Source organism: Mus musculus, chromosome 12 (genome assembly GCF_000001635.26).
Source record: "Mus musculus strain C57BL/6J chromosome 12, GRCm38.p6 C57BL/6J".
Taxonomy (NCBI): domain Eukaryota; kingdom Metazoa; phylum Chordata; class Mammalia; order Rodentia; family Muridae; genus Mus; species Mus musculus.
In genome coordinates, this window is record NC_000078.6 from 8,740,171 (window position 1) to 8,752,825 (window position 12,655).

A 12,655-nucleotide genomic window follows, 5' to 3' on the forward strand; every position below is an offset into this window, starting at 1 on the left:
TATTTACATAATAATAAATATAGCAAATTTTAACTTAATGTATTGTAACTTGATGGGAAAAGTGAATTTGTTAGTGTTGTCTTTAGACTTTTGCTTGTTAGTTGACTATATTTATTTCAGTACATGTCGTAAAATGATTGATTACTCATTTTAAAATTATTAATTGATATAGGTCTTTATGGCTTTACAAATACTCATAATTGAGCAATTTAATTCGTACTGAGATGAATTGCTTATTCAGTTTCTGTCTTTCATGTAGCTTACTAACTGCTGCTTTAGACTTGGTTTGGTGTGGTTTGTGATTTTTGGTAGTGATGAGAATTGGATACAAGAAAAGTTCTAAACATTTAAAATTTATCCAGTATTGAATACTTAATGTGATGTACTCTGGCTGAAAAAGAACCCAGCCTTTATTCACCATCCTTAGGTTTGCACTTCTGTGGCCTTGTTGCCGTACTGTGTTAAATACTTTATTCCTGTAGGAAGGTAGTAATTCTCTCCGGTAGAACCAATAGCTTTCTTTAGAGTTTTTATATTGTTTGTTGCTAGCAGGTTTATACTTAATATTGCTTATATATAGCTTTATTTTTCTCAATAGATTACAAATAAGAAAATTATTTCTATAACTTGAAGAAATATTAGACTCAGCTAAGTAGTCTGGAGTCTGGTATACTCTTGTGATCCTAGCATTTAGGCAGAAAGATTATGAAGTTCAAGGCCAGCCTGGGCAACAGTTTCTTGAAGCAGATAGGGTTTTAAAGTTTGTGGATTTCAGATTTTTTTTTAAATTTTGTATGTATGTAATTATTGTGCTACAAAATCAACGTCTTTGTGGTTTTTTGGGGGGTATTCTTTTGGGTCAGTTGTGGGTTTTTTGCTCTGTTTTGTATGTGTATAGTTGATTGTTATTATTTTTTAAAGATTCTTCTAAGCTTGGTACATCTTTCACAATCCTATCCCAGTTCAATGTTTACCATCACTTAATAACACCAAGGGAGAAAATAAATGTGCTTGTGTGTGCTCAAGATATAATTTATATTCATCTACTTCAAGATACAATTTATATTCATCTTCTATATTCTATCTAGTAGAATCAAAGATACTACTAAATACTTGATAATAATCATGGCTTTAAAAAGAAAAAGCTCAACTCCCATAATATTCTAATCCCAATCAAGAAAGGCACCTGAGTTGCTGGAGAAGGTGGCTCATTGGGTAAGAGCACTTAAGTGCTATTGGAGAGGACTGGATTTCATTTCCCAGTATCTACCTTACTGTCTTGTGTCACTCTTGTTCCAAGGGATTGATGCCCTCTTCTGACCTCTGAGGGCACCAGGCCCACGTGGTGCACATACATAATGCAGAAAAAGTACTCACACCAAGGGAAATAAACCTTTTTTTAAAAAATTTAAGGCCACTAGCCATGAAATCTTATTAGAAATATTTGGGGAAAAAAAATACAGATGCACCTTAATGGTCCTACCCCCCACCCCCATGGCAAGAGGTATTTAGGCAAGAAGTCAGATAAAACCAGAAAAAATGAAATAACCTTTATTCATGTGTTCATAGTACTTACTTAGTAGAAGTTTACCCTGCTGATCCTTTTAATGAGGAATGGGCAAAGAAGTTTTCAGAGTGTTCTTGTGTTGGTTATCATGGAAGGAGGGAGGGAGTTTTCATGAGAGATGCAGTTTTTGAAACCATACAGAACCACTCCTTTTTGATGGAGTAATGGAATTGGCACGGTAAGTTTTTGAGGAAATGATATAATACCAGTCTGAAGAGTGAAGCCTATATGGGTTGTATGTTAAAACCTGGTCTGTAGGAGGGATGTTTTCAATACCATGTGTGGTGGTAATGATATCATGCACCCATTCATTTAATTCAAGCACTAGAGACTATATGATGTCTAAACTACTTTTAGAAAAGAATCAAAAACATTAAAAATAAGCAGTTACTTATGTGGCTGAATTTCCAGTCTACAGTTACCAAGTGTCTATATATATTCTCACACAATTTTCCATTACCATGACAGAATTGCTACATTAGTGCTGTTATAGTAGCCATTATTAAGATAGTAGACAGAGTTATACTTCACTTAAGTATTTAAACATGCAGCCCTTGTCTTTTCTCCAACAAAAATGCTTAATTATGTGGGGCTGTACAATTGAAAGTTTTAAATACAGTAGCTTATATCCTTTTCAGTAATGATAGCCATTTCCCAAATTTACCTTATTAAATGTTTTCCTTGAAATGCAGCAGAGCATTACTGAAAATCTTTAAGTTAATTATTCAGCTTGACTAGTTAGTAGGTATACTTTCTTAATTAAGTTGTTAGCTTCTCAGGCTTATTTTCACACAAAACAAATACATTTATATTGCTGCAGGGTTACTAAAATGATGGCACTATGTTATCTATGACATTGTTATATCATAAAATAATGTTGCCAGTGCAGAGCAACATAGATGTATATTTTAGTATGTGTACATACAGAATTTTTAAATAATGTGAAAACCTTCGAATGCTGCCACACTGTAATAGAGCTCCTTATGTTGTAGTGACCCCAGCCATGAAGTTATTTGCTGCTCCTTCCTAACTGTGATTTTGCTACTGATACGAGTTGTAATGTAAATACCTGATAGACAGGATATCCTGTAGTTTGGTGATACTTACTAAAGGGTTAATCATTCCAATAAATGTCAGAGAAAAATAATTTAGAGTAGATGCTAAAGGTAGAGGAGTCCACACTCTAGCATTAAACTTACTGTCCCCAGTTCTTTTCTCTCTGACTTTGCCTTGCTATTGAGGTCATCTCTAAGCTGTGGCCTGGACTACTATGTAGCACTGTACACAATTCATATAAGTACAGCTGATGACGGATATTGCTTTTGTAAACTACTAAATCTGCATTTTATAATCGTATTTACATTTTTTCCGTTTTTAAAAGGACACTGTCAAGTACGTTAGCAGTTATTTATAATAGAAACAATTTCTCATTTAAGTTTGTTTCTGTTAGCTGCCTTTCATTTTCTTGTATGGAATAAACAAGTTGGAGGCTTGTGGCTATAGGAATAACTTAATTTATTACTATCATTCCTTATCTACATAATAATAGCATTTTATGAGAAATATTTTTAATAAAACATTTTCTAGTTTTCAAAAATCGTATTTTACTGTGGGTTTTAAAAAGTTTCAGACATTAAAAAAATGACTAAAAATGACTTGTCTTTACCTCGAAATACATCTGGCAATATATTTTTAATGTCTCCTCCAAAAGTACAGATTTAGCTCTCAATGTTACTCTATTATACTCTAAATGGACCTTTTTTCTGTGGTATTGGGGTTATAGCCCAGGGCCTTGAGTGTGCTAGGCAAACACTCTACCACCGAGCTACTTCCTGAGGCTGCAAAGGAAATTTAATGCATCCCCATGGCTCTGGCTCTGCATCTTACTAGCTAGTTATAACCTGCCGTTAATACGATGGAGAGGTTTGCTGAAGCTTATTTGACTAAATTTATAGTTCATGTAACCTTTGTCTGTGGAATAACCTGTCAGAAACATTTGCTGACCACAGCTGCTTTGTTGTAGGAGGACTGACAAACGGTAGTGGTCGGTATATCTCTGCAGCACCTGGAGCAGAAGCAAAGTACCGAAGTGCTTCAAGCACTTCCAGTCTATTTAGCTCCAGCAGCCAGCTCTTTCCTCCTTCTCGGCTCCGCTATAATAGATCTGACATCATGCCCTCCGGCCGCAGTAGGTTATTGGAAGATTTCAGGAACAACCGCTTCCCCAACCTTCAGCTCAGAGACTTAATTGGACATATAGTCGAGTTTTCTCAAGACCAGCATGGTTCCAGGTAGGTGGTTATGGTTTGTTACACTTCTGTTTCTTTTGAACACGGCTACCTTTAAATAGAAAGTAATCACCATGTTTCTCCCTGAGCTAGCTACATGGTGAGTGTGTGTGTGTGTGTGTGTGTGTGTGTCTGAAAGGATAAAAGAAAAAGCTTTAATTTTGCTTACTGAAGTGGCACATAGTGAATTTTAGGTCAGCCTGAGCTATATCACAAGATCTTTTACACACACATAAAAGATGGGGAATGCAGGTGATTTTAGAAAGGTTGTTTTTAGTTTGTCTTAGAATTTAAATTTTTTTCCCATATAGATTCATACAGCAAAAGCTAGAGAGAGCTACTCCAGCTGAGCGACAAATAGTATTTAATGAAATTCTACAGGCAGCCTATCAATTAATGACAGATGTTTTTGGAAACTATGTTATACAGAAGTTTTTTGAGGTAAGTACATTTATATTCATATGTTCATTCTGTTGTGCTAGCAAATAGCTCTAAAGTTGGGCAACAGTCAGGAACCAATAGACAATTTGATGAGCTTTCTAACTGCACAGTACTGTCACGTTCATTTCTTATCAATACTATCTTTCAGTTTGGAAGTTTGGATCAGAAATTAGCCCTGGCTACTCGTATTCGTGGTCATGTTCTACCATTAGCCTTGCAGATGTATGGCTGCCGTGTTATTCAAAAGGCGTTAGAATCTATTTCTTCTGATCAGCAGGTAATTGTAAGTTGAGATAAAAATTCTGTAATATTTAATTTAAAATTAAATTTCTTTTTACCTTAAAATCTTGAGGAAAAATGACCTAAACATTTCTAGTAGGTGACTTTAAGATCTTTTCATAAAATGTTTGTAAAGCAGAACTTTGATCCATTCACTGCCTCTCCATGGAGGACCTACGTTTGGCAGCTGATGCGTCTTTGCTATCGCTACCTCTTATCTGCAGTTTCAGCTCTTCACTGGTCTAGTGTTTATTGGGGGGGGGGCTACCTAATATTGCTTTTTTTGTTGGGTTTTGTTTTGTTTTTTTGGTTTTTCGAGACAGGCTTTCTCTGTTAGCCCTGGCTGTCCTCTGGCTGTCCTGGAACTCACTTTGTAGACCAGGCTGGCCTTGAACTCAGAAATCCGCCTGCCTCTGGGATTAAAGGCGTGCGCCACCACGCCCGGCTCAAAATGTTCATTCTTAAGTTTATAGTAATAATTTAGAAAGTCATTTTTGACTGTTATAATAAAAGTAAAATCTATAGTTTAAAAACAGGGACAAGGATGTCATAGTTGATTTTTGTTGCTGTGATATAACACCATGACCCAAAAACAACTGAGGGGGGAAGGGTTTAGTTCTTCAGTCACTCACATGTTGGAAGTGAGGGCAGGAACTGATACAGAGGTGGTGGAAGGGTGATGCTCACCCTATTACTGTCCATGGCTTGTTCAGCCTGCTTTCTTACAGCACCCACCAGGACCACCTAACTAGGAGCAATGCCTCCTGCAGTGATTTGGACCCCTTCACATCAGTCACTAATTAAGAAAATGCACCACAGGCTTTCTCACAGGTCAATTCGATGGGGACGTTTTCTCAATTGAGTTCTCTCTTCCAAAATACTGTAGTTTGTGTCAGCTTGACATAAAACTAGCCAGCGAAGAGGAGGTGGTGGTTGGGAGGGGTGTATATGCACGCGCATATGTACACTCACGGTTTAATCACAAAATTAAAAACCTGTAGGAAAACTCTCATTATTCCTGCAGAAGAAATATTTAGTTTTAGATTCATTGAAATATGTCACAGTGGAGAAAAGCAACAGATTTGATTACTCCAAGCTTTAAGAAGGTCTCTGCCATAAGTAACAAAAGGAGCATAGCCTTCCCATAGCCTTGGGTCTTTGGAAATAAACAGGACTGAGACTATCTTAATGAGAACTAGTTAATAAATAACTCTTAAAATCTTAAATATACTATAAATATATTCATAAGTTATTTCTAAAGTATATTATTTAGATTTTATGTTAATTTTATTTTGTAATTTAGTCTGTCAGCATAAATCCATGTTGTGGTTGACTTAGAAGGAATCCTCCATAATTATGATAGAGTGTAATTGAGTCCTTTAAAATACTTTAAAAGATTTTATATGTGTGCCCATCTATTTCTTCAAAGTAATAATTTTCTGTTCTAATAAGACAGTAAACAAGAAAAAATGCCCTTCGGTAATAAATTTAAATTGATAATAAGTGAAATGCAGATAACCTAGTAGTCCATTGTTCTAATCAATGTGATAAACTTAAACAGGCATTAGTACTGATTCCTTAGGAATAAAGGATTAAGACGCTAAACGTCACAGAAGTAGAACTTTAAAAGCTTATATTAGATAACTATTTAAAGAGATAGTTAACCGGGCATGGTGGCGCACGCCTTTAATTCCAGCACTCGGGAGGCAGAGGCAGGCGGATTTCTGAGTTCGAGGCCAGCCTGGTCTACAGAGTGAGTTCCAGGACTAGCCAAGGCTATACAGAGAAACCCTGTCTCAAAAAACCAAAAAAAGAAAAGATAGTTGTGGGGTTAGGATTTAGCTCAGTGGTAGAAAGGCTCTGGGTTTGGTCCTCAGCTCCAGGAGTTTTTTTTTTAAAAAAAAGACAATACAAAACGATAGTTGCAGAACATGTACATGGTGAAAATTGTTGTTTAAATATGGCAAGTTCAACATCACTGGTTTATGTCAGCATGTGTCATAGACATTACTATCCAGTGATGTGCTTTAACATTTTTATCTTGGGGCTGGTGAGATGGCTCAGCAGGTAAGAGCACCCGACTGCTCTTCCGAAGGTCCAGAGTTCAAATCCCAGCAACCACATGGTGACTCACAACCATCCGTAAACGAGATCTGACTCCCTCTTCTGGAGTGTCTGAAGACAGCTACAGTGTGCTTACATGTAATAATAAATAAATCTTTAAAAAAATAACAAAACAAACAAACATTTTTATCTTGAATGGTTTCTAAATTTTTATATATGAAAACAAAACCAGAAAATGGTTTTGAGTATACTTAGTTCTGTGTTAATATTTTTAACTTTATTCCATATAAATATTTTTAATTTTATTGGATTTTTTGGTGAAATAATTATTTAAATGTCTTTTGCAGAGTGAAATGGTTAAGGAACTAGATGGCCATGTACTTAAATGTGTGAAAGATCAAAATGGAAACCATGTTGTACAGAAATGCATTGAATGTGTTCAGCCACAGTCACTGCAGTTCATCATCGATGCTTTCAAAGGACAAGTAAGATTGGTTTTCTTAGCAGAGCGTTTGATAATTTGAGTATTAGCATTCTTTTAAGTACAAGCTTATACCTGGCACTTTAGTAAATGTAAGTTGTGTGCAGTTGAACACACCTGTAATCTCAGGTGTCCGGGAGATGGAAGCAAGGACGTTGGATCAAAGTTGAGTGTCATTCTCAGCTAGGTCCGGGAACCAGAATATGTGAGAACTGTCTCAGAAAAACTGAATGTCCATTAAAATGTGGCCCTTCTTAGTAGTCATTAGATAAAAGTAGTTACAAACTTGTTTTCCGTAATCCCAAGGAGAAAAAAGTGCATAAAACTATGTTTACAAAGGCAAAATAGCTACCAATCAGTACCAAACCCACAATGGTTAATAGTCCTGGGCACACTGCTGAGCTGCCCTCTCCCAAATCCATTCATTTACGCTGTCATCCACTCTTGGTCCTATGGCTAGGTTCTTTTATTGTGTTGTTTGGGCTGTTGTCCTGAGGATTGAACCCTGGGCCTTGCACAAGCTAGGCAGCTCATTAGATTCCTTTTTGATGAAAAGTATCTTTAGGCCATCTGGGCGGCTCAGTAAGTCAAAGAAGCCTGATGACGTGAGTTTGCTTCTCCCAGATGCCATATGGCGAGAAGAAAACAGACTTCTTCCCTAGGATGGCCTCTGACCTATCACAAACATCCCGATTATGTCAACTATGCATCTACCACTTGGCCAGTTTAAACTGGGTTATTTGGTGTCATTTATCTGTCTCATACGATGATTCAAAAATAACAGAAAATGTATGTTTTCAATCTTTCTATTTATTTCAAGGTATTTGTGCTTTCAACCCATCCTTATGGCTGCAGAGTCATTCAGCGTATCTTAGAGCACTGCACGGCAGAGCAGACCTTACCCATCTTAGAAGAACTTCACCAACACACAGAACAGTTGGTACAGGTATAAGTCCCCTAAGAATTTCAGCTGTCTGTATTGTGAGGTTTTGTTTTTTGTTGTTGTTGTTTTTTTTTTCTTTTTTCAGAAATGTAATTTGTTGTTAAACACTTTTTCTTAGTCATTATTCTTAAGGATGGAAAGTAATTTTTAAATGTCTGTCATAGGATCAGTATGGCAATTATGTTATTCAGCATGTACTGGAACATGGTCGACCTGAAGACAAGAGCAAAATTGTTTCCGAAATCAGAGGAAAGGTCTTAGCCCTGAGTCAACACAAATTTGCCAGGTATTGTAGTAGTTCTTCCAGCTCTTTCTATGTACTTTCTAAGTACAAGAATTAAGCTTATGGGTATCAAGTTGTGTGTCCTACAGTACCAATTTCTGTTTTAAAAGTGGTTATAGAATGAGATTCTGTCTTGTTTTCTGGTAGGTGGAGCAAATTGAAAAGTAAAAATATTTTGCTGTAAATAAAAAAAAACACACACTAACAAAGTTTCTGTTTCTGTATATGTGCCTTTAATTTTTAGCAATGTAGTAGAAAAGTGTGTTACTCATGCCTCCCGTGCTGAGAGAGCTTTACTGATTGATGAGGTCTGCTGTCAGAATGATGGTCCTCACAGTGCCTTATACACCATGATGAAGGATCAGTATGCCAACTATGTGGTTCAGAAGATGATTGATATGGCTGAGCCTGCGCAGAGAAAGATAATCATGCACAAGGTAACGCCGTGATCAGGAACTGCATCTGTGTCACATGGACTTTCATAGGCTTAATTTCTCCACAGTAGAAATCAGTTAAAGCACATGGGTAGTTTAGTCCGCTCAGTAAAATGATATTTCTGTAGGATGATTTCCTAGACATTGCCCATTTATACTCAGGAATCATACAAACTTGTGTATCTGGTAAGAAAAGTGCCTGTTTTGTCCTTGACAGTTACTTATTCACTGTAGGTCTAGCTGGGAAGGAGCAGGATAAATTTGAAGAGCATAGCAGTTCCTTAGTGCACTACTTAGAGTTCCCCTTGTCTGTATATGACACAACAGTGGCTTGTTTATTCATTGGACAAAAAGAGTGTTTAAATGCCCCTTTAAACATTTTCGACAGATTTTCATGGCTAAGGAGCTATTTTTAAATCAGGAACTAGGCAAGGTAGATAAACTTACTTGTCACCAAGCCTGACGGCCTGAGTTCAATCTCCAGGACCCACACAGTGAGAATCAAGTTGTCCTCTGACCTCTGCATACTGTGACTTGCATGGACACAACACACAGACACATACACACACACACACACACAATTAAAAGCCAGAAACTATAATAACTTAGATTTTTTTACAAGATTATTTATTTTTCAGATTCGACCTCATATTACTACTCTTCGCAAATACACATATGGGAAGCATATACTGGCCAAGTTGGAAAAATACTATCTGAAAAACAGCCCAGATCTAGGGCCAATTGGAGGACCACCAAATGGGATGCTGTAAGGACAAACGCGGAGCTGCTTTAACCATGTTCAAAGAGTGGGCTTTCTTTGTGAATTATCAAAACACAATTCAACTATGAATCTTTGATTTTTTTTTAAAGCAAAACTATTTATTGACTTTCTTCATCCATTTGTAAATTTTTAAGGTTCTTGTGTATATTTAGGGGGTGGGGGGGTGAATTATAAATTATATTCAACCCTGAGTGGAGACCTATCAGATTGGATTTCTGGTGAAGCACAGAATGCCTGTATATGATGTAACTGTGTCCCCCCCTCCCGCCCCCCACCAAAAAAAAAAAAGGAAAAAAAGTTGTCACATATTTTGTAAATTTATACCTTGTAAAGTCACAAAAAATAGTTTTTAAAGGGAAAAGTACAATATTTTAATAAACTGGCTTGCAGTCTGGTAGGTCTACAACCCCATAGCACAACAGGTTTATAGAGATGTATATAGAATTATAGTTCTTATTTTTTTCCTTTGTGTGAAGCCTTTTATAACAGATTAACAATCAACTGCATAAATATTATTAATATTTTAAAAAGAAAGTTAAGTTGTATTTTGGTAATTCACAAACTATCATGCAAAGAAAAACTCAGAAAGACAGAAAAGAATAAAATGATTTGAGATAACATTATTTACAGTGGATGTGGTTTTAATAAAATTACTGCCCTATAATGTCCCTGACAATGTACAGAATTGTATATACTTATAATTGTAATGAGTTAGAAACAAAATCATGGTGGCACTTCCATCCAGTTAAAACTGCACTGAATGAAAAGTTAAATCTCACACTAACTTTTCAATTTGGTTTGCAACAAGAATGGATGGAGATTTATATTTTCTTCTAATTATAGAATTACTAGGCTGTTGAGGAAGTGTTGGTTTGTTCTGCGTTTTCATAGTAGATACATAAAGTAGGACCCCGATAGAGGTGAGAGAGGCCACTGAGAAGTGAAGTGATAGCTCAGCATTTACGCATGATTGCATATTCAGAGAGCTTTTTTCCCTTCCTATAAATAAACGCATTGTGTGTGTAGGGGTAGATGTAAGTGTAGAATTTGAAAGCAAATCTTGTTTCAGTGTTTGTTATGGAAGCCTTGCTAATTTCATAGTGACGTTCCTTGGTTGTACAGGTGTACATTTGTAAACCTTCATGCTGTAAATGGAATCTGTTTTCTCTCTTCGGGAAACATTTGCATCTTAGTGTACATTTCCATCCCTGCCCCTTAACCTGGCAATATAGTGTTGTATAATGTAAATTTATTTCTCCAAATCGAGAGTGATTTTTACAAATTTTTTATCTTTATATGGTTTCAGAAGTATGAACCAGCTTTCTTGTTATTATTGTGGGAGACATTTTGTTTTATAACATAGTTGTTGACTCTGTTAATAACGGACGTGCTAGGATCTGGATCACTTTCAATTGAAGTCAGGGTATTGTGCATAATGAACAGAAAGTATTGGACTGAGATTGATTACCACAGAGGCCAATGCTTTTTCCATCTTTAAATGTGATGTGACTTTTTTTCTTTGTACAGAAGAGTACTGTATTTTTGAATAGCCTACTCCCAAGTAAGAGCAAATCTGTATGATAACATTTTTTTCCTCTGGACATAAGTCATTATAACAGTAACATGATGTACATTTACAAGCGGCCTTATGTACATTTCCCAACAATCTTTTTAAGGCAAAATTGTGACCATATGTGTATAATTAAAATCGTTTTTAATCCTTTGCCTATGAAAATATTTTGGAAAAAATTGCTTTGTATATTCAGTTTCTGAAAGATAAAGAAAGTGCTTTGTATTTTGTTGAAGTCAGTATTTTATATAAACTTTATGTTGACCCACTTATGTTCAGTGCTAAAAACTGAAAGGAACATGCTATTTCTGGCAGATGAATAGTAGAAGGGATTTTTTTATTCGAGGTCTGCAGAAGAAAAACAATCAGAGCACAATATTGAGTATAAAGATTCTATCCTTGTGTTACTCATATCATGAACCTTAAAATTTGGCATGAAGTTTGGGGTGCCAGGAGTCTTTAACATTGATGCTGAGTTACTCTAGCTTTCAAACACAACATTCCTTGGTGAGGCCACTAAGTCTGGCCATGTTTCACCATTCTCAGTCACACTGCTTCATCAGCAGGTCCCTGTCACAGTAGCAGTATTCTCGCTCATGTAGAATAATTCTCTTCTCCCCTTTTCTACTTTGTTTTGCCAGTCTCAGAGTATCTTGGCCCTGGGTTGAATTTAACTTCCTCTCATCAGCCCATAGTTTCGGATCAAAGTTGTTGGTGTTAGAGATTAGTAACAGCTCTTCCTGCAGAAATGCAGCCCATTCTGGTTTGTCCTCACCCTTCCCTTTGGATGCCCCGGCAGCTGTCACTCGGCTCAGAAAAGTGGCAAGTCCTAGAGAAAGTTATTTGGAACTGAATCCTCCTCTAGCAGTCCTGATTCATACTTCCCAGTGCTGACAACCCAGTCCTCCTGATACTTTTAGGCATATTCTAGAAAAAACCTGTTCGTGTAGAAAATTTATGATCTGCCAGTTTTGGTGCCCACCCTGATTCCACCTTCTAGTATGTTGGCATGGAACTTTAGAAAAATCTGACAATACAGAATAAAGACATCTGATTGGGCAGAATCCACTTAGGCTTTAATTCTTGAGTAGTCTCTTTTTGATGTAGATTGTTTCTGGACCAGTTTGTCTAAGTCCTGGCTCTTATTGGCTCAAATGAAATGTTATCTTCACTTTGTATATTATGTATAAATTAGAAAATGAAACGTGTGAATAACATTGTATGAAATAAACCTGGTCTTGTGTTTTTCTCTAGATAAAATATCCCTCTATATCTCTGTCAAGAGTGCCTGATTACATCACTTCACACACACACACACACACACACGCACACACGCACGCACGCACGCACGCACGCACACACACACACACGTGTGGCTTGCTTTCTGCATAAACTTGGGACTGTTCTAGGAAAATGTATATTGGGTTCAAACCTGAGTTTAAGACTTACCTTACTATTTCCAGACTTTGGCTGTCAACAGCCTGGGTGCCCTAGTGAACTAAAGATTTACTTAGGTGTTTTATG

At 36.6% G+C, this 12,655-nt stretch overlaps 1 protein-coding gene across 32 annotated transcripts in view; it reads left to right on the top strand.

Moving 5' to 3' along the window:
* The window catches only part of Pum2 (pumilio RNA-binding family member 2), a 78,492-nt gene extending 66,079 nt beyond the window's left edge, over window positions 1-12,413 (top strand). For 14 of the 32 annotated variants that reach the window (XM_006515279.3, XM_006515284.4, XM_006515280.4 and 11 more), the window contains 8 exons: window positions 3,591-3,858; window positions 4,167-4,296; window positions 4,445-4,579; window positions 6,987-7,124; window positions 7,941-8,066; window positions 8,228-8,349; window positions 8,591-8,783; window positions 9,419-12,391. In XM_006515279.3, coding sequence (XP_006515342.1) covers window positions 3,591-3,858; window positions 4,167-4,296; window positions 4,445-4,579; window positions 6,987-7,124; window positions 7,941-8,066; window positions 8,228-8,349; window positions 8,591-8,783; window positions 9,419-9,550 — 1,244 coding nt within the window. In that variant the 3' untranslated portion in view covers window positions 9,551-12,391. Of the gene's footprint in view, window positions 1-3,590; window positions 3,859-4,166; window positions 4,297-4,444; window positions 4,580-6,986; window positions 7,125-7,940; window positions 8,067-8,227; window positions 8,350-8,590; window positions 8,784-9,418 lie in introns of all 32 variants that reach the window. The other 18 variants (XM_006515285.4, XM_017315255.2, XM_017315258.2 and 15 more) reach the window with 3 other exon arrangements.
* Window positions 12,414-12,655: the final 242 nt, after the last annotated feature.